Raw genomic sequence first — 22005 nt, 5'->3', positions numbered from 1 at the left:
TCAGTGACTCCACTAACAGTGGGATTTGAAAAACTGGTATTTTTATACGAATTTTCAAAAAAAACTTTTCGCCTAGGTTAATTACGGTCAAAGTTAGCCACTTTTTTTATTTAATTGACGGCTACTTTGTTTATAACAATTAAGCAACCTAACTAGAGCCATTTTGAAGTTGAAGGTATATACTTTATGTATAAAAGTTTGAGTAAACTTTAAACCTCAATAGAGTGGTTAATAAAGATTTAAAAATGGCGTCCTAACGGAACGGATTCGTGGTCGGTGGAGGAGAATTATTAAAATCCGTGCACATAAAAAATAAAACTGTTTCTTCAAACATATGCTACGAATAATATCACCGGAGCTTGTTGATGGATTCTGATCATAATTTATAAATTTGTATATACTCATAATCTTATAAAGAACGTTATGTACGCACATCTCCACCTAACATTACAAAATCTTAGGGGGAACTCCGATTATCACTTAGGGATATGAAAAATAGATTACGACCAATTCTAAGACCTGACGAATATACATATATAATTTTATAAAAATCGGTCAAGCGGTCTCGGAGGAGTATGGAAACTAACACTGTGACAGGAGAATTTTATAGATGTAAATATATAGATGGCTATTAACAAATAGGGGTTGGTGAGAGAAGAGGGAAAATTAAGGATTGTATGCATTTTTTAATTCTACAACTAATCATATAAAATTAAGGTAGATAATTTTGTCAAAAAAAAAAAAAAATAAAAAATAAAGTCAGGAGTAGTAACTAACGCTGTTACAGGAGAATTTGATGTATATTTATAAAAGTAACTGTAAATTAAATAATAAAAGTGGCTAACTTTGACCCTGATTAATCTAGGCAAAAAGTGTTTTTCTGAAAATTCGTGTAAAAATACCAGCTTTTGAAATCCTAAAGTAGATTTACTCTATAGTCAATATTAACAAAGCTATTCAAATTGTTTATAAGCCAAAAATGACTCTATTTTACTAAACTGTTTTCGGAATGACAAGAACGACTTTCTAATGATTATTTTCAATACTTTATAAACATAACTATTCTTCTTGCATGTGATTTCCCCAGAATTGCTATATCATTATTATTTTCTAAATAATCACATTGCGAAAAAAAGCTCTTTGCGATAAACAACTTGAATAAAAGTTAAACTAATTGACAAACCGTCTTAAAATTTTTTATACATTATACGGAACATTTAACTCAACTTTTAATGCAATATGACAGTCTTAGTGCCATTTTTGCAAAAGCAATAGCACATTTTTTATTTTTGAAATTTTAGGCTTATTTTGCAATTTCCGAAGCAAAAATGATTGAACCAAAATTAAAAAAGTGCCATTTTAAAACTTAGCTCATCTACTAAAAGGAAAAGATTATAAATAAGATATCTAATTATCCTATTTTTACCTGTAGCGATTTAAACGAAAAAACTGCCATTTTTGACCCTTATTTTTTAATAACTAAAATTCTCGTCCGAACTGTGACGGGCATTTTTGTACGTATAATGTATTAGGTATATAGTACCCAAAAAATCCATTTGCAACCTGGCTGCTTAAGTGTCTCGACAAAAATCTTTTCTCTCTTGATTATACTTCTGTTTTCTCTTAATGTTGTAATACCTCTTCATTTGTGACGCTGTCAACCCAGCTTATGCATATCAGATATTATATCGATATATCCACATTTCGAAGTATCAATTTTTCAAGCATATTCAATATAGCCACCGGTATTTTGCAGATAAAATTAATATAATTTATATAATGAATACTAAAATTAATACTCTATGATTCTGTGGGTCGTCGCCTACACTGTTAATGTTTACCTACATATGAATTATAATAGTTAGCATTACAACAGCTTATTGAATTATAGTATGTGGGAAACCGGCAGTGTTGCCATTTTAAGTCAGTATATCTAATTGAAAACTAAAGTAGTGTATCAGTCTTCTCAGTGTACATTTAATTAAGAGGCGACATGGCGCGCTCTTCGGGTGATATACGGTCTCTATTAAATTTGCTCTTTCTTTCAAAATGGGAATTTTGTTTTAAATTTTATTTATTCACTAATACATTTAATTGCAGACAGTAAGCCGTTAATAACAGTTGAAAGTAATAGAATGAACAAAATATGTTATTTTTTATTTAAATTTAATAAACAACATATGGTTTGGACATATACGTATTCAAAATTCGTTTCCAAGATTCAAAATTTTTGGGATGTTTTAGAACTTCCAACGTGGTATTTATATTCAAGTAGTCCAAGTTTTCTGTAGTTTTTGGCCAAATTATTAAAATATCATCGTGCTCAGGAGTAGGATCCCTAAAAAACATAAACTCCAATAAAACAAACATTTGTAATTAGACCAGGGCGCATCTGTAAAAATATTAGTACATTTGGACGTTGAGAGGTGACTCAAATTTTTTGCAGACATTGCTTGAAAATAACTGAAATGATAATATTTGAGTTATCCTCCCTCTAAAAAAGGTACGGAACATTGTTTAAATAATCAAAATCTCAAAAAATGAAGGAAAAATTCGATTTTTTTCTTCGTTTTTTGATAATAACTTTAAAAGTATTCATTTCCGAGAAAAGTTTTACTGACATAAAAGTTGTGCAATTAAATTTCCTACAATATAGAATTGGTTGAAAATTTCGAAAATAGTCACCCTTGTTGCAAAATAGCAATAATTGCGAAAAAATCATACAAAAACAAGTATTCGCGTTTTACGTTTTTCAACCATTTGTGCTACACTTAGGACCTTCATGTTTCACGCAGAAAAATTATGTGATACAGTAAAACAATACTGTAAATTTCATTAAGATCGGTTCAATAGATTTTGCAAAATAAATTTTGAAATCCAGCTTTCGCAAAAAAAATTCATTTTTTCAAAATGTTACAGGAATGAAAATAAAGCAGATAACTAGTTGATTTTTTTTTACGTATAGAAGTGTACCGTACCTTTCATTTTCAATTTGCAATATTAAAATAGATTAACTACCACGGCATCAGGAATTTTTTTAAATAAACATTAATTATTGGTGCTACGCGCAGGACAGCGGATAGTTTGCTCTGATTGGGCATTCCTATGACCTTTGATAATGATTGATACATTTTAATTTTGATTAAATTTCGATATAAATAGATAAATTAGTTTATTGCAAAATTAAAACACATACTCTGTCCTTTGAAATAACACTTTTTTTAGCAAAAACTTTCTTTGTTCATATATTTTAACTTAGAGAATAAAAGTTTATTATTTTTAAACATATGCAATTGTTTAAACAATATTTCACAAACAATAATAAAATTAGTTTGATTTTTGTGGAATTAAAATATTAAAATACAACAAAATATAGAGTAAGAAAATAATATATTAAATAAAGATTCGAATAAATTTTGGTGGAACTCAACTTGTGTGAATCGAACACCGCTGTTCTGCGCGTAGCACCAAAAATTAATGTTTATTAAAAAAATTCCTGACGCCGTGGTAATTAATCGATTTTAATTTTGCAAATTGCAAATGAAAGGTACAGTACACTTCTATAAGCAAAAAAAAATTCAACTTGCTATCTGCTTTATTTTCAGTCCTGCAACATTTTAAAAAAATGAATTTTTTTGCGAAAGCTGGATTACAAAATTTATTTTACAAAATCTATTAAATCGATCTTAATGAAATTTACAGTGTTGTTTTACTATATCATAAAGTTTTTCTGGGTATAATATTAAGGTCCTAAGTTTAGCCTAAATGGTTGAAAAACGTAAAATGCGAATACTTGTTTTTGTATGGGTTTTTTCGCAATTATTGCTATTTTGCAACAAGGGTGACTATTTTTTAAATTTTTAACCAATTCTATATTATAGTAAATTTAATTACTCAACTTTTATGTTAGCACAACTTTTCTCAGAAATGAATAGTTTTAAAGTTATAATCAAAAAACCAATAAAAAAATCGAATTTTTCCTCCATATTTTGACATTATGATTATTTAAACAATGTTCCGGACCATTTTGAGTGGGAGGATAACTCAAATATTATTATTTGAGTTACTTTCAAGCAATTTCTGCAAAAAAATTTGAGTCACCTCTCAACGTCCATCTCAAAACAGATGCGCCCTAGACTAAATAGATTGCTAAGCATTTTAATATACTACGATACAATATCATACGTATTAATTTTAAAGAAATTTATCTAATTTTTCTAAAAACAAGGAAGACAAAATTTAATCTAATTAATTATCTAATTTGTAACAGATATATTTCATATATCGTATAGTTATATACTCTAGAAAACCAGAATCAAAATCAGAAAAGTACCAATTAAGCACTTTTGTTTTATGTATTGTCCCGTATGGAAGTCTCGATCAATCGAATTGTGATCAGGGGCCAAGCGATGTTAAACTATTCCGTCAAATGTTTTCATGGGCGAAACAATCCTCCTGCGCAATATTTCAATGTATTTGGCAGCATTAATTATGATTTTAATACACATAGTCATAAAAGTTACGCTTTCCCCATTCTCTTTGGAGGGCTGGTATTAGAGAGCGGAATATATGCAACACAACATTACCAAAATATGCGCATATACAGAGAGAGTCTGTAAAGTGGAATAAATTCAATATCTTAAATACTAATTGTTTTTTTGGAAAATGCTCAGACCCGTCGATTAGTATTTCAAATTGTCCTTTTTGACATTCAATAATAATGTATACAGGGTGTCCCAATTTAGAGATATGACGTCATCGTCGATTTTCTTAAATGGCAACACTGTCATTTTGATAGTTAATTTGATAGGGTTTGTAAAGTTATACATAACTGCAAAATATCAAATTTTTATTCTCTACCATTTACAAGATAACAGAAAATAACAAAGTTATATCTGTAATTTGGAATATATTCAATAATTAAAATACTAACTGTTTTTTTTTAAATTCTCAGACCCGTCGATTAGTATATCAAATTGTCCTTTTTGACATATAATAATAATGTATACAGGGTGTCCCAATTTAGAGATATGACGTCATCGTTGATTTTCTTAAATGGCAACACTGTCATTTTGATAGCTATTATGATAGGGTGTGTAAAGTTATACACAAATGCCAAATTTCAAATTTGTATTCTCTACCATTTAGATGATAATAAAAAATAACAAAGTTATGAAAAAGAAGTAATCAACTAATAATTGAATTTAATTATTTCAATAAATTAAGCAAAAACTCAGAATGTTGCCCTCAATTATTGTCAAATTGTCAATGGGCAACGTTATGAGCATTTTCTTAATTGAAATAAATAAATTCAATTATTATTTGATTACTTTTTGTTCTTCATAACTTTGTTATTTTTTATTATCTTGTAAATGGTAGGGAATAAAAATTTGAAATTTTTCAGATGTGTATAACTTTACACACGCTATCAAAATAGCTATCAAAATGATAGTGTTGCCATTTAAGAAAATCAACGATGACGTCATATCTCTAAATTGGGACACCCTGTATACATTATTATTATATGTCAAAAATGACAATTTGATATACTAATCGACGGGTCTGAGCATTTTTCAAAAAAAAAACAGTTAGTATTTTAATTATTGAATATATTCCAAATTACAGATATAACTTTGTTATTTTCTCTTATCTTGTAAATGGTAGAGAATAAAAATTTGATATTTTGCAGTTATGTATAACTTTACAAACCCTATCAAATTAGCTATCAAAATGACAGTGTTGCCATTTAAGAAAATCGACGATGACGTCATATCTCTAAATTGGAACACCCTGTATACATTTTTATTGAATGTCAAAAAGGACAATTTGAAATACTAATCGACGGGTCTGAGCATTTTCCAAAAAAACAATTAGTATTTGAGATATTGAATTTATTCCACTTTACAGACTCTCTCTGTATATGCATTACTTTTACTACAAATATGCAGGTATTTTTTCTAAATTTGTCTAAATATGCAAATGCATATTAAAAATACTCAAAAATAAAACAATATATTAAGTCGTAAGATCTTCAGAAAAGTTGCCTTCAAAAATACGTACAACTTTCCTCAAACAATCGAAGCCCTCATTTTTTTCTAAAACATTTTTTAATTTATTTCTAATTGTAATCCCTGTATTTCCGGGAATTTTTTGACAATGAGCAGAAAAAGTGTTAACAAGATTAACCGAATCACTTAATTGTAAATTCCTTTGTTCTAATGACTTTATTAGATCTGGTAAAAAACTAAAATTAACTTTTATGAACATAAGTTCTTTAGCAATTTGTACGTTACTTAAAGAACAAAGTACGTTACTTAAGCTGAAGAACAAAAGCGGAATTGTCTACAATTTGATGGATTTTTGTATTTTGATGCTTCTCTCTATGTCCGTCTTTATAGAAGTAAAAGCGAATTTGCCGAATAAAAACACTCTTTCCAGAAAAAATTCTTTTGTGGGACATGATGCTTTTGTTGGTCAGTTCCTCATTTAAAAAATGAAATGTGAAAATGAATGTAACTTACGATTTTGGAACAGGCCTTGCAAAATACTTTGTCTCCACTTAGCTTTCACTCGGTAAAACACTTTATCCAAGCACTTTTTTGAATGGTAGACATATTTAAATTTAATATATACCAATCATTTCAAAAACACTAAATACGATACAACGTTTACTTTAAACAAATGTTGGCCGGAAACTGACAAAATAATTATTAGACCCTTAAAAGCAGGTAGGTACCTACGACTTGCTACGCTAATAAAATAATATTTTTCTGGGAACAGCCATAATTTTTAAACTCAGGTAGTAATGGGAAAGTCCAGATGAGCGATAGATAGATAAATAACGAGCTCGTTCATATCGAAGTTATAAAATTCCAACTAAGAGAGGAAAATATTAAACTTTTATATAATTTATTTTTAAAATATGCAAAATAAATCGTGTTTAGCTTAAATATGCAATGTTGTGTTTGTTGTCTGAAAATATGCAATATATGCATCTATATGCATTTTGCATATATTCCGCTCTCTAGCTGGTACAGACATAGAAGAACTTCTACAGATGGAAATTCTGCTATATCTAATCTGTCAATCATTGGTAATTCGGGGTCTACTAGACCGAGCTCTCTTCCGTATCGAGTTTGTCTCCAGGAACCTATTCCATATCCGTGAGACATCACTCTGAGAAACACCCACCCTTTCCGCCACGAACCGCTGTGAATAGCCTTCTTCAACTAAATTGATAATTCTTATACGGTCCAACTCAGAAATTAAAGCACGATTCATTTTTAATCACGTTTTCAAAAATTTGACCAGAATAAATTTTTCAAATGTTTACACCTTGGCAAAACCAGGCCAATCAAATGGGTATTCAAATAAAATAAAAAATCAAAAAAGGAATATTTTTTATACAAAAGGTCCATTAAATATGTGGTAAAGATACGGATTTATAAAAGCCTAAACATCGTGAATACGAGGGGTGATGCATATCTTTTGAAACTATGTGTAGTAACTAAGATTTTACGATAGGATCTCGTCGCAGATGTTCACCTTCATTTCATCTGACAAAACCGGATTTACATCTCTGTACAAAGAAAAAATCTGGCTCCGAAACATAAGGAAATGGACAGGGATTAACGACATACAATCTCTGATACACATTGCAAGAAACAGAGAGTTGATGGAAAATGTGATCGCCAACATCCATTCATTAGTGGATTTGCATTTGAAGAAAAAGAAGAAAGAAAAATGTGATTCTTCACTACAAACCTCCTTTTTCCACTCGTAAACAATTCATATTTGGCATTTTTTGGCCAATGATAAAAGTTTATTGAAAATTTTCTGTATACTGTTCTGAAGCTACTTTCTTGTGGCATCTTATGCCATTTACTACTTATGTTGGCAATAAGCAACAATATTATTTTAGAATTAACTTAAGGCTTTAAGGCATATTTCTGTGAAAAAAATATATTTTATATAGGCTTCTCAATAGGCCAATAGGCAGTTGGGTTCTTGATAACTTAAATTAAGAAAGCCAGGCAACTTTAGACTGTTTAAGTTAGGTGCCTCTACTTTGTTCATGTTACTATTTAATTATCTTTCATTTCTTCTTCTTTAGATTTTCTTTTTGAGAGGCCACTGTTCCTTACACTTATTCATCGTATCTTCTTCATTTAAACCTTTCTCTCTCAAGTCCTCTGACAAACAGTCCTTCCATCTTCTCCACGATTTTCCGCTACCACTTTTTCCTCCAATTTCTAACAATTATATTTAGTTTGATTTTACTCTAGTTATTCACTATAATTTACTAACAACAGCGTCAAGATCTTGTTTAACCTTCCAATGAACAACCTTTTTTTGTTACACGGATGACCAACGGGGTAAAAAATGACCCCAGTCAAAAATGACAATTGACAAAAAAATTAAGATGTTTTAAGAAATAAAATAATGTATTCGTAATTTGAATGTTAGTATTGCATCAATAAATGATAAATACACATTAGTAAAACATATTTTAAGTACAACTGCACAAAAATAGAAATCATCATTCTGAACATATATCTAAAGTTTTTTTAAATAAACACTAATCTACGTCACCACAGGCTTAACAAACAATTTTTTTTTCAAGATTGGAATGTTTCTTACAAACAATTCCACTTAATAGACGGTATTTACTTAATATAAAATAGGAACATGGAAGGCCAAGGGAGTTCGTCTTTGACCCCAAATTCAGAAAATATTTTTTTTTCGTAAAATATAGGGAATTGATTTTATTACTAAATATGAGGGTATCTAGAATGATACTAAAGTCAAATAAAAAATAATGAGATTAAAATTGAAAATATTAATATATTTATTGAATAAAAACATACATTGGGATCAAACTTTACACACCTTGGTCATCCGAAGGTGAAAAAAGACTCTTTTTCACTACACCACGACGCAAAATTGACGCATTTTTTTTTACATTCTATACATATAGTGTGTTCAACTTACGCATGCTGAAATAATAATGTAGATATACATATTTCTGTATCACTTTTCTTATCGAATATGGTGTTTCTATATTTTAGCCCTATCAAAGAACAATCTGACCCCAAAAAAAAAATAAAGTAAGGATGAAAATTTGGGAATAGGTAGTTGAAATTGTCTATTAATATATAAGAAAAAGTTTACAATTCTACATATCCCATGTTTTTGGACGGTTTTTCGGCGATAACTCAAAAAGTACCTATTTGTGCGCAAAAAGTATTCTTAGTAAAATTATAGCTTATAAAAAATTGAAAAAAAAAACGGTATATGCTTGAGGTCTGTAGACCCAGTAGAAGCAGAGTTGTAGCTAATGAAAAGTAGATTCTTCTTCATGAAATTTCAAATCGAATATTTCAATGTGAAATAACCCCCAAAAACGGAGCACTTTTCGCGGAAAATTCATTACAACTTTTTTAAAGTGTTTAGAAAAGATTTACTTTTGTTTTTTAAAAAAACTTGTAACATTAAAAGTAAGTTAGTTACGCTCAAAATATTGTTGGTCCCTTTTATTTTTTGGTAAAAAATCGCGAAAATCACCCCCTAATTAGCATCACAAATAAATTTTATCATTACCACTTCACAAATTACTTTGCTTATGTATTATTTATATGATCTGTAAGTTTAATCGGTTCGAATTCCTTATTTTTGAAAAAGCTGTAGTTAAAATAGCTGGAACGAGTAACTAATCACGAGTTTTGGCAAATTTTGAACAGCCATAGCATAACCAATTTTTGTCTAACAAGAAAACAAAAAAGCAAAAATATCGAGAAAAGCAAAACGTACATTTTACTACTCTTTAATATATTTGGTATAACTAATAATTTTTAAGTTAATTCCATGAACAATTCCATTTTTTTTTCAAAATAAAAAAAAATGTTTTATTTAAAACCCAAATTTTTTCAAAAATGAGCACTTTGAACCAATGAAACCTATAGATAATATAAACAATACATAAGTAAAGTAACTTGTGAAGCGGTAAGGATTAATTTTATTTGGGAAGCTAATTAGGGGGTGATTTTCACGAATTTTGTACCAAAAAATAAAAGGGACCAACAATATTTTGAGCGTAACTCACTTATTTTTAATGTTACGAGTTTTTTTAAAAAACAAAAATAAAGTCTTTTTTAAAAACTTTAAAAAAGTGATAATAAATTTTCCTCGGCAAGTGCTCTGTTTGTTGGTTATTTTACATTGAAATATTCGATTTGAAATTTGACGAAGAAGAACCTACTTTTCATTACCTACAACTCTGCTTTTTCTGGGTCTGCAGACCTCACGCGTACACCATTTTTTTAAATTTTTTACAGGCTATATTTTTACTAATTATATTTTTATCGCTAGAGTACTTACTTTACTTACTTTTTGAGTTATCTGCGAAAAACCGTCCAAAAATAGGTTTTTTTTGTTAAAAATGAACATATTCACTCGCAAATAACTCGAAATGTATTAAGTTAGTGAAAAAACTCTATAGAACAGAAGTTGCTTGGAATTAGTTAGTTTATCCAATTCCGGGCCTAGTTTGAACGTACGTTTTTCACTGTCGAGAAAAGATTTTTCACCCCGTTTTTCCCAATTTTTGTAAAATGGAGGGGATATAGAATTGTAAATTTTTTCTTAAGGCACATTTAAATCAAAGCGAACACGAACGAACGAACGAAGGAACGAATTCGTAGGTGTTCGCTTGGTCATTTGTTCGCTACAAAGTAGGGCGGCCATTTACATTAAAGCGAACGTTCGCATTCGTTGATGATCGGGAGTGCATATTGCCCGCAGATGATTTTAAGATGGGCCAGTGCCAGTCACACATTGTGTTTAAGTTTATTTTCGTGTTTCTTGCTGGGTAAATTTTAATACAATAATAGCTTACAAAAATAGCAGGTAGCAGGTATTATACGCTGTTTGAGGGAGCTTAGAAAATAACATAATAAAGAACCAGCTTTCTTAAAATTTTCCTCGAAAAAGTTACTTGCTCTTGATATTATGACTATATTATGTTCAAATAATAAATTGTAAAATTGGTGTATCAAAATATATTTGCTTTTAATTAATTTTAGGAATTAATTTGATTTGGTTAATTCATTAGTGTTTCTGGGTTGAAATTTATCCAATAAAAACATTAGGCTTTTAAAAGCAAACCACTTCGAACCCTCTTTTTGTCTTTCTCGCCTAAATGATGCCAGAAGCTAATTCATTTTTTTAGTTCAGAGACATCACAACCCATTCCTATAGAAATGTTAAAACAAACATAAGTTTTTCTGTTTATTATTTTATATAGCTTCGATTTTGGGTTTCATAGGCATATTCCATATTGCAAAATTATGTTTTCACAACTACACAATAAACAACCCTCGCAAACTAATGTTTGTAAATAAATTAAATCAGTACTTTTAAACGAATTCGTTCGCTACCCTCTATCCACTGTCCACATTGAACAACGATTTCCTTTGATGATTCGCTCACTTACCGACATCTCGATTGTGTACAATTTGCGCTCGATTCGCTGTACAAATACAATAAAGTTAACGAACGAATTCGTTCGTTCATTCGTGTTCGCTTTGATTTAAATGCGCTTTGATTTAAATATATTAATAGACCATTTCAAATACCTATTCCCAAATTTTCATCCTTCCTGTATTTTTTTGGAGGTTTTCGTAAAATTTTGTGTTCCCTGATCGGGCTATTTTGTCACAGTTTAACTTGTTTAACACTTCCTACCAGAAAATAGGACACTATACGAAATTACGTAAATTTCTCCATAAGATCTTGCAGTATAAATGAATATGTGCATTTTTTACAGAAAGTAATGCGAAATTTGACTTGGATTGGATACGGCTACAACAATGTTCGGGATTTTTATGTTACAAACCAGTCAAGAGTTATATTGCTAAAAGTTGGGCAGAATATATGAATATTTAATGTTGATTGAACTTAAACATTACGGATTATTGGTGGTTCTGAATATATACAGTGCAATTGGCTCGAAAACTTGACTTTAAACCATAATATATGAAATACTGCAGGGCTTATAATATACAGGGTGTCCAGAAACTCTACCGACAAACGAAGACAGGAGATTCCTCAGATAATTTTAAGACAATTTAACCCAATTCACCTAGTCCGAAAACGCTTCTTAAGGGAGCTAGAGCTCTTTCAAGATGGCGCCATGAAATTAGTTTTTCTTAAATACCTGCAGAACGTTTCTATTTAGAAAAACGAAAATTGGTATGCCTATTTACTTTTAAGAGATGAATCGATTCCATCCATTGCAAATTTCTAGTACCGGTCATAGGCGTCCGTTTTGGGTAGAGCAACGGGTATTTTATTGCATAACTTTTTTGTCCCTAACTTTTATGCATTTTTGACACCGGATTATTAAATTGTGAAGTATTCTAGTACTAAAAGGTACTCTTGCATTAAGTCGGTAGGACACACCGTTTTCTAGAAAAATCGATTTGAATGTTTTTCGTTTTTGGAATTTGAAAAAAAAATTGAAAGAACTTTTCAACAAAAAACGAAGTATTTTACCAACATAAAGTAAGAGTAACTTTGGTTACTCAAATACCTTATAATTTAATAATCTAATGTCAAAAATGCTCAAAAATTCAAGACAAAAAGTTATGCTATAAAATAACTGTTGACCTACCCAAAACGGACGCCTATGACCAGTACTAGAAATTCGCAATTAATGAAATCGATTTATCTCTGGAATATAAATAAACGTACCAGTTTTCGTCTTTCTAAACAGTTTTTTTTTTGAATTTTTTTTTATTTATTTAAAAAGCGAAAAATTTTCAAATCGATTTTTCTAGAAAACGGTGTGTCCTACCGATTTAAGACAAGAGTCCCTTTTAGTACTAGAATACTTCACAATTTTATAATCTAGTATCAGAAATGCACAAAAGTTAAAGATAAAAAAGTTATGCGATAAAATAACCTTTGCCCTACCCAAAACGGACGCCTATGATCGGTACTAGAAATTTGCAATGGATGGATTAGATTTAAATCTTGTAGATAAATAAGCGTACCAATTTTTTTTTTTCTAAATAGAAGCGTTCTGGAGGTATTTAAGAAAAACTAATTACAAGACGCCATCTTCAAAGAGCTCTAGCTCCCTTAGGAAGCATTTTCGGACTAAGTGAATTGGGTTAAATTATCTTAAAATTATCTGAAGAATCTCCTGTCTTCGTTTGTCGGTAGAGTTTCTGGACACCCTGTATATATGAATGTAAGGACTCAAAAAGTTTTTGTACACACTTATGACTACTGAAAGACAGGGAGAAGCGTAATTTTGAAGTGTGTAAATTATATAAATCCTAGCTGAGCACTTTCGGCTTATACAGCCACCCACAGCTTATAGAGCTATGGTCAATAATTTCAAAATACCGCGATAAAGAGAGAGGGATCCCTTGTAAGATTTTAAAAAACTTCTACTTGTTATGCAGTTTTTTATTGGTAGAAAAAAAACCTTGTCTGACTTTTGGAAAAAATTGTCTACTGGTGTTGTAGGTTGTGATTGGATCATTAAAAACATAAAATACGGGCTCAAAGGACTCTTACACTAAAAATACATTACAAAATACAGAGATTTGTTCATGGTAAAGTCAAAAAACCTTACCATTTCAAGCGTACGTTGGCAGCATAGCATACATCATTTTGCATGCTAAGAAGCAAAAGTAGACTTGAAGAAATATAGTTTCACTGGGATTTTTAAAGTTGAGAAACATTAGAGGAACCATATATTATAGCACCACTAATATCGGAGAATTTTTGTCATTTGTCAACAGAAGTAAGAAACGGAGATGACACATATCTTTTGCAGTAATTTCATTTGATTGTTAGATCGGCATTACAAAATGAACGTTTTAGTTAAAACTATAAATATAGCTGTCTTATATAGCGAGATTTCCATAGATTCAGCTAAAATTACGTATTTTTTATGGGAAATAAGCCACAATTTTACTAAAAAAATGAATTTATTAACGTTTCGAAGCCCAAATCGGGTCTCGTTGTCAAAATACAAAATACTATTAAAATAAAACAAACATGTTGTTGCTAAGTAAAAAATTCTTCTAATAATTTATTTAATCTGACTCATTTATATTGGCAATTCAGACGTATATTATACATTTTAAAGTAGAAGACTTTAAAATGATATCGCCAATGTTTATGAGTTGCGTTCCTGGGACGACTTTACTAAAATTACAATATTACTAAAAATATATCCAACAGATATCTCAATTACAAATCAAATCACAACATCAACGTTAAAAAGGGAATCATTAAATCCTTATATGATAGAGCCAAAATTACTTGTTCTAACGAAAATTCATTTTTAGAAGAAAAACAATTGTTAACATCTGTTTTATTAAAAAATGATTATCCTTTATCGTTTATAAATAAGGAATTGACAAGATTAGATCGAATGGAACAGAACAACTTAGAACGGGATCCTACAACATTCACAAGAAATAATACGAGGAAAATAACAATACCATATATAAAAGGACTATCCGAGAAACTTAAAACGATAGGAAATAAATTCAACATTTCAACAACATTCAAAACAACAAACACATTGAGATCTATTCTATCTAAAACTAAACCTAACCCTAACGATGAACAAGAAAGAACAAAGAATTGCATTTATAGAATACCTTGTGAATGCGAACAATTTTATTTAGGTGAATCATCAAGACCATTAAACGTTAGAATAAGTGAACATCAGTCTTATATTAAAAACAGAGAATTTGATAGATCTCAGATATGTCAACACGCATGGGATAATGAACATAGAGTTCAGTGGAGAGATTCAAGTATAGTCCTGAAAGAATCAGATAGTAAAAAGAGAAAAATCAAAGAAGCGGCTCTAATTATGCTAAATGAAACCATTGTGTCGCAAATTCCTCGGTAGAATGCAGTAGGATGTGGTTACCCATACTGAAAGAGGAAGTCAATAGAAAGAAAATACCACGATTAGTAAGTCAATAACATATCGAGTTAGTACAAATTTTATATTTTAGTATTACTTATTGTATATCTATGTAATATTAATATTATTTATAATTTAAACATATTAAAGTCAGAATTTGGTATTAGTTTTTTGAAGGTAGATTAAATGTAAGACCAAATACTTACGATGTCGGGATAGTATCACGAGGTTTTTTCCTGGTTTTCCCTCGTGATTTACTATGGAATCTCTAACGCGAGAATTTTACTGTCATCGTTGCATTTGGTTGTCTTTTTAAAGACAGATCACATGCTATGATTTTTTGCGACGGATATTCTTGAGTTGGGATAGATTTCATGTAATCGAATGAACTATCTTTTAGTAAAGTCGTCCCAGGAACGCAACTCATAAATATTGGCGATATCATTTTAAAGTCTTCTACTTTAAAATGTATAATATACGTCTGAATTGCCAATATAAATGAGTCAGATTAAATAAATTATTAGAAGAATTTTTTTACTTAGCAACAACATGTTTGTTTTATTTTAATAGTATTTTGTATTTTGACAACGAAACCCGATTTGGGCTTCGAAACGTTAATAAATTCATTTTTTAGTAAAATTGTGGCTTATTTCCCATAAAAAATACGTAATTATAAAAATGCCACAAGGAAATAGCTTCAGAACAACATTCAGCTAAAAGATACAACATGTAGAGCTCTTCATGATTTTGCCTGTCATCTTTGTGAAGTGGCCATGCTAATATCTGTATCGTTTCAATTTTAATGTATGTATAAGCCGAATCGTGTATAAGTGGTGTTATCTATATCTAAATAAATTGCACTTATCTTCTCGTATATAAGTAATATAAATTTTTTTGGGAACATTTGTTTAATTAATAAATTGAAGTAGTTCCAATTTTGTTGTTAAAAGTTGGTAGCTTGTTAAGAAAAATGAATGCTTTTTATTATTTAAAACTAAACATACGTACTGATATTTAATGAAATTGGTGTATAATTTCAAAAATCTTCTCTGCGTTAAATAACCTTCGGGATATGTAACATTCTGGGCGTTGTAAAAAATTAACGGCAAATCTGATGTATGTGCAGTAACTTTTTCTCCTTGAACTACAAAAAAATAAAAAGCAAATAAATACACAAACTGTTTAAAATTATATAATAAATATATAATAAATAAAAATAATTATATATACTGTAAAAACTAATGTTATTTAATATAATCTAAAAGACATAACTAAAGCAGTAAAGAAATCTGAATATAACAATGCCCCAGGATCAGGGAACATCTAAATGGAAGTGCTGAAGTATGGAAGAGCAAGAATCGAATCCTGTATACGAGTATTGAAGCGGGGAAAGAAATTCGAGATGAGAGAAATCTGCCATAGATGTCCTCCATTTTCAAAAAAGGTGACAAAAGTCAACAAACAACTATAGAGGGATCAATGTAATGCCTTCAATAGCGAGAATGTTTCCAAAGTTATAAAAGAAAAAATAAAATAGCATAAATAGACCATTACGGCGAAGAACAAGTATGATTCCGAAAAGCCAGATCATGTCTAAATAATATATTCATCATGAAAGACGTGACAGAAAAGAATAAAGCGAAAAACGATATTGTGCCCAGTAAACAACTTTGGGAAGCAATGAGAAAAATGCAAAAATTCAAGTTAGAGAGAAACGGGTGAATATAACACAAACAGACAAGGCGAAAACGGCGGGTTCGTTGGAAAAAGATATTCCCATGAGATTTTTTTTCCATAATCATATTCGCGAGACATCCCAGAATAAGGTTCAAGAAGTCGCCCACGTGAAAACTGGTCCAAATTTTCAATTTTTTTTATTCAAATTGCCAAAATCAATATTTTTGGCCCGTATAATTTTTCTAAGATTTTTGGGATCATTCTGGATAAAAAATGTCTCTTGTAATTTTTTTCTAAAGTTGATCGTTTTCTAGTTATAAGCAATTTAAAATTGAAGAAAACGAAAAATGGCGATTTTCAAGGCTTAAAAACTCGGTTAAAAGTTATTATTATGAAAGTCAGAAAGTGACTAAATCAAATCTTAAAGCCCCCTCTACAAGATGCTGAAGAAATTTTTGTCATTATTTTATTACTAAGCTGTTATTTTTAAGTAAAAATAATAATGAGCGCTATGCACGTATTAGGCAGCCATCAATGGTGAGTGCGAGAGAGATGCTATTCCGGCAGTCAATGGTGCATCTTACTCGCACTCACATTTACACCCGCGTCAATACAATCTTACCGCTCATTGTTAATAATTAAAAATAACCGCTTAGTATAAATTAATGACACAAATTTCTTCGGGATCATGTAGGGTCATTAAATTTGATTTAGTCACTTTCTGACTTTCAAAATAATAAATTTTAACAGAATTATTAACTCTTAAAAATGGCCATATTCGTGTTTTCCAAATTTAAAATTGCTTATAACTCGAAAACGATCAACATTAGAAAAAATTACAAGAGGTCTTTTTTGTCCAGAATGGTCCAAAAATATAAAAAAAAATTATCCGGACCAAAAATATTGATTTTTACAATTTGAATAAAAAAGTTTGTTAAAAAAATGGACCACTTTTTGCGTAGGCGACTTCTTGAACCTTATTCTGGGGTGTCTCACGAATGTTATTATGCAAAAAATTCTCATGGGAATATTTTTTCCAACGAACCTACCGTTTTCGCCTTGTTTAAAAGGCACAAAGACTGTATCAAGGCACATAGGTACAAATAAAGTTAGGTAATGAAATAACAAAAGCAATCATGGCAACAAAAGGCCTTACACAGGGATGTGGTCTACCACTTACACTTTTCATTTACATCAATGGCTTTGAAAAGGTCGATGTGGACAATGGGCATGCTCGTACAAGAGAATATATTATATTAATTATCATAATATTAGGGGGAAATACGGAGGGTTAAGCGCCACAAATTCCCTCCTTGGGCGTCAAACCCCGTGACGACCTGTTGAATTTGAGGATAAGTATTGTAGGTACTTACAGATTACAGGACTTTGCGTGTGTAGGTGACTGGTTCTGTTTCCTTTTCTTGTAGAGGTGAAATTATACACTGCACTGATTTTCACTTGATGTACTGATTTATCATTTTGAATATGAGAACAATGAAAATCACTTATAAACTTAACAAAGCTACTTTGCACTTGTACTACTTAATTGAGAGAGAATGAGAACTTAATTTTAGATGAGAACTTAACTTACAAACGGTGAAAAATGCTGAAAGCGAGAGAGCGGCGCGGCGTGGCGTTACTTGCTTCCAACTTTTCGAGAGGTCGGAAGTGGAAGTGTTTCTTCGGAGGTAAGTGGAAATGCGATTTTTTGAGGAACCGGAAGTTTTGAAAGTGGCTTTTGATTTTCCAACAAATATGATAAGCAAATTAAAGGAAAAGTGTGAGCTATGGCGACTCAAGATAAATATGTGTATTACCGAATACTTGTATTGTATCCGGGATTACAGATTCGAACTTAAGTTTAGAAGGCTATTTAGAGTTGTAAGACTGTTTAGTATTTAGGGTCAATGATAAGACAAGATGGAACCTATTTGTATGAGAGATGTAGAAAACGGTACGGGAAAAACATCCACCTAAGCATTCGGTAAATTAATCTGGACCAACACTCAAACTAAAGAAAACAAAAAAAGAGCTCAGAAAACTCAGAGCATATTTCTTTGCAATATAATCATTGCAGATAATTTATATGCAGATAAATTTAATGAAAAATTCGTCTTGGTAAAAAGTGTATTCATTTAAAAAGCCCCAAAAGGGCTAAAAATATAAAAACAAAATGTTTTCGCTCTGTAGCAAGAGCATCATCAGTGTTACAAGAACATGCTGAGCCACCCAAAAATACTATATATCACAAATTTTGCCATTGTTATTTCTATTCGGCTTTTAATCTCCTGTGTTTGTTCTGCGAGAAAATGCTCCAAAATACTACCTGTGACAACCAATGAGACAGAGGTCCCAGTCTACTGAAGTCAGAAGTCATAAAAGCAATACAACAAGCCAAAAACAATAGAGCACCTGGACCAGATCAAATCCCTGTTGAGTTGCTTAAACTTTTAGATGAGGAAAACATTACCTACTTGACTACTTTCTTTAACAAAATTTACAACGAAGGAAAAATACCAGATGATTGGTTGGAGTCACTGTTTATAACATTACCAAAGAAAAGCAGGCCCACCAAATGCAGCGATTTTAGAATAATCAGTTTGATGAGTCACGCACTTAAGATACTTTTACGTATTATACAAAACCGAGTATTCCTTCTGTGCGAAACTAGAATGGGTAATAAGCAATTTGGATTTAGAAATGGTCTAGGAACTAGAGAAGCACTATTTTGTATGCGCGTTCTATTACAAAAAAGTTGTGAATTCCGAAAGAACGTTTATGTTTGTTTCATCGACTTCGAGAAGGCATTCGACCGAGTGCAACATGATACACTTTTCGATTACCTGCAGGCAGCAGGACTTGACCACTACGATATAAGACTGCTGAAATACTTATATTACAATCAAGTAGCCTCTATCCAAATTGGAGACAGTCGTACTGAAAAACTGCCGATAAAACGTGGAGTACGACAAGGTTGTGTTTTATCACACACCCTTTTTAATCTGTACTCTGAAGAAATCTTTAGGGAGGCTTTGGATGACAGACAAGAGGGAGTAAGGCTAGGCAAAGAAGTAATCAACAATATTAGATACGCTGACGATACAGCCATTCTTGATGAAAATTTACAAGATCTTCAGACACTACTAAATCTAGTCAGTGAAGCAAGCTATCGGAGAGGCCTTAAAATCAACATTTCAAAAACAAAGTGGATGGGAGTTGGAAAGATTAATATAGATCAAGGTCAGCTTTCTCTTGATGGAGAGGAGTTAGAACGGGTGAATCAGTTCAAGTACCTTGGCAGCTGGTTAAATGTAAATTGTGACTCTGATGAAGAGATAATAACTAGGATCGAAATATCACGGAAGGCTTTTATGACCTGGAAACCAGTTTTATGTAATAGAAACCTGTCGATGAATATTCGAAAAAAGGTGCTGAAATGTTATGTGTGCTATTGTATGGTTGTGAGACATGGACGTTAAAAACCACAATGCTAAACAAAATAAAAGCATTCGAATTGTGGTGCTATCGACGAATCCTAAAGATATCGTGGGTTTCGCACACTTCTAATGAAGATGTTCTTCAAATGATGAATTCGGAACGTCTGCTCATAAGCATCATAAAGAGGAGAAAAACAGAATACTTTGGCCATATAATTAGAGGACCTAAATACCATCTGCTTCGCCTTATAATACAAGGAAAAGTGGAGGGAAAGAGATGGATTGGTCGAAAGAAATTTTCATGGCTGCGTAATATTAGACAATGGTGTGGCTGCACAGTAGAAGAATTATTTCGCGTAGCAGCCGATAGAGAGAGATTTCAGGAAATTGTAAACATGATGACGGCCAACGTCTGAATACAGACACGGCACCTAAAGAAGAATAAGTTTGTTCTGCGTTTTGACTAACCAATCTTCCTAAATATTTGTATTTGTCTACTAGAGTCGAACCCGCTTATTGGAATAGCCTTCGTGCCAAGGAAAGTATTCCTATAACTGGGATATTCTAATAACCGATCATTGTTGGCTAGTAGAAAGGTTTCTGGACCTCAAATTTCTATTCTTTAAACCGGGATATTCCTGTAACCGGTCTCTTAATAAGCGGGTTCGACTGTACTTTTATTGAATACTTACTTTCAAATCGGCTATTATAAGCATCTGAAAACTGGTAAATGTATACTGGAACATGCTTCATGGCTAATTCTGCTTGGCGAAGTATAGGGGTCGTATAGAAATTATCACTAAGATACTGAAAAAAAAGAATAAATTAAGAAAGTTGTTATAAAAATAACATATGTCTTATTATCTTTTAAGAATTATATATAATTAATGTGTTTTAATAAAAAATATGTTTTAATAAATAAATTAAACAGTGGCGGAGCGTCCTTAGGGGCCAGAGGGGCCGGACCCCACCAAAAAATATGTAATATATGTAAATTTTTAGTTATGATTTTATTAATATAATATTTTATATAAATATGCATTAAATAATTTATTTGCTCATCTATATCGTTTTCCCCCGTGATATAAGAATAATATATTGCACAATCACGCACCTACTTCTCTATTAATAAATTGTCACCATGTACTGCACAGTGCACTGGCCGCATGGAATCGTCCGGTGGGTCTGTTTCCACTGGCCCGTGGTCCAAATAGTATTTCTTTGACTAGTCGTTGCAGTTATGTAGGTACCGGCTGTATTGCATTGCATATGTTTTTCCGCTGTATGTCATCAATAATACTAGGCAGGCCGTATAAGCTGTTTAGGGGCCCGTTTTGTGTGGCCCTTCTGTGTAGTTAATAAGCTGTTTGGCTGTGATAACGTTAATTTAAAATGAACAAAGTAGACTATTTATTACAAAGTCCTTTTCATACTTTATGGATAGAGAAAAAGAATGAAATTAAACGATTAAGTGTAATAAATAAATAAGAGATTAAGTAATAAATAAACTAAGTCATTCGTTCTTCTTTTGCCCTTCAATTCGTTTAATTTTGAATATAGGCTTCCCTTAATGGTCGTCCCCCCATCTCATCTGGGGTGCCCTCTTGATATCTTTCCTGTCCATGGCCTCCATTGTTGTATCGTGGTATTCCACCTATTGCCCGTTTGTCTGGCGTTATGCCCTGCGAAGCTCCATTTTAGCCTGGCTGTATGTTGTCCTGCGTCTTTGATTTTTGTTTTTTTGTCTGTTAATTTTACTCCTAACATTGCTCTCTTCATGGCTCTTTGTGTCTTCATTATTCTATTCATGTTTGCTTTGGTCAAGGTCCATGTTTGGGACGCGTGTGTAAGAACTGGGAGTATGCACTGGTCAAACACTCTTGTTTTAAGTATTGTTGTAATTCTAACGACAACTAAGACATTAATATGAAGAAA

At 31.3% G+C, this 22005-nt stretch overlaps 1 protein-coding gene and 1 non-coding gene across 3 annotated transcripts in view; both read right to left on the bottom strand.

Moving 5' to 3' along the window:
• Positions 1–2131: 2131 nt before the first annotated feature.
• LOC114333148 (esterase FE4) overlaps positions 2132–22005 on the bottom strand; it is a 71596-nt gene continuing 51722 nt past the window's right edge. For both annotated transcript variants that reach the window (XM_028282972.2, XM_028282974.2), the window contains 3 exons: positions 20763–20877; positions 15965–16100; positions 2132–2338 (listed from right to left, as the gene is read on the bottom strand). In XM_028282972.2, the coding sequence (XP_028138773.1) occupies positions 2167–2338; positions 15965–16100; positions 20763–20877 (423 nt within the window). In that variant the 3' untranslated portion in view covers positions 2132–2166. The remainder of the gene's footprint in view (positions 2339–15964; positions 16101–20762; positions 20878–22005) is intronic.
• Positions 15680–15786, bottom strand: LOC114333151 (U6 spliceosomal RNA). The gene has a single exon (XR_003652907.1). It is a non-coding gene; the product is annotated as a U6 spliceosomal RNA (small nuclear RNA).

This window comes from Diabrotica virgifera, chromosome 5 (assembly GCF_917563875.1).
Source record: "Diabrotica virgifera virgifera chromosome 5, PGI_DIABVI_V3a".
Lineage (NCBI taxonomy): Eukaryota > Metazoa > Arthropoda > Insecta > Coleoptera > Chrysomelidae > Diabrotica > Diabrotica virgifera.
This window is presented reverse-complemented; position numbering and strand designations above follow the sequence as displayed.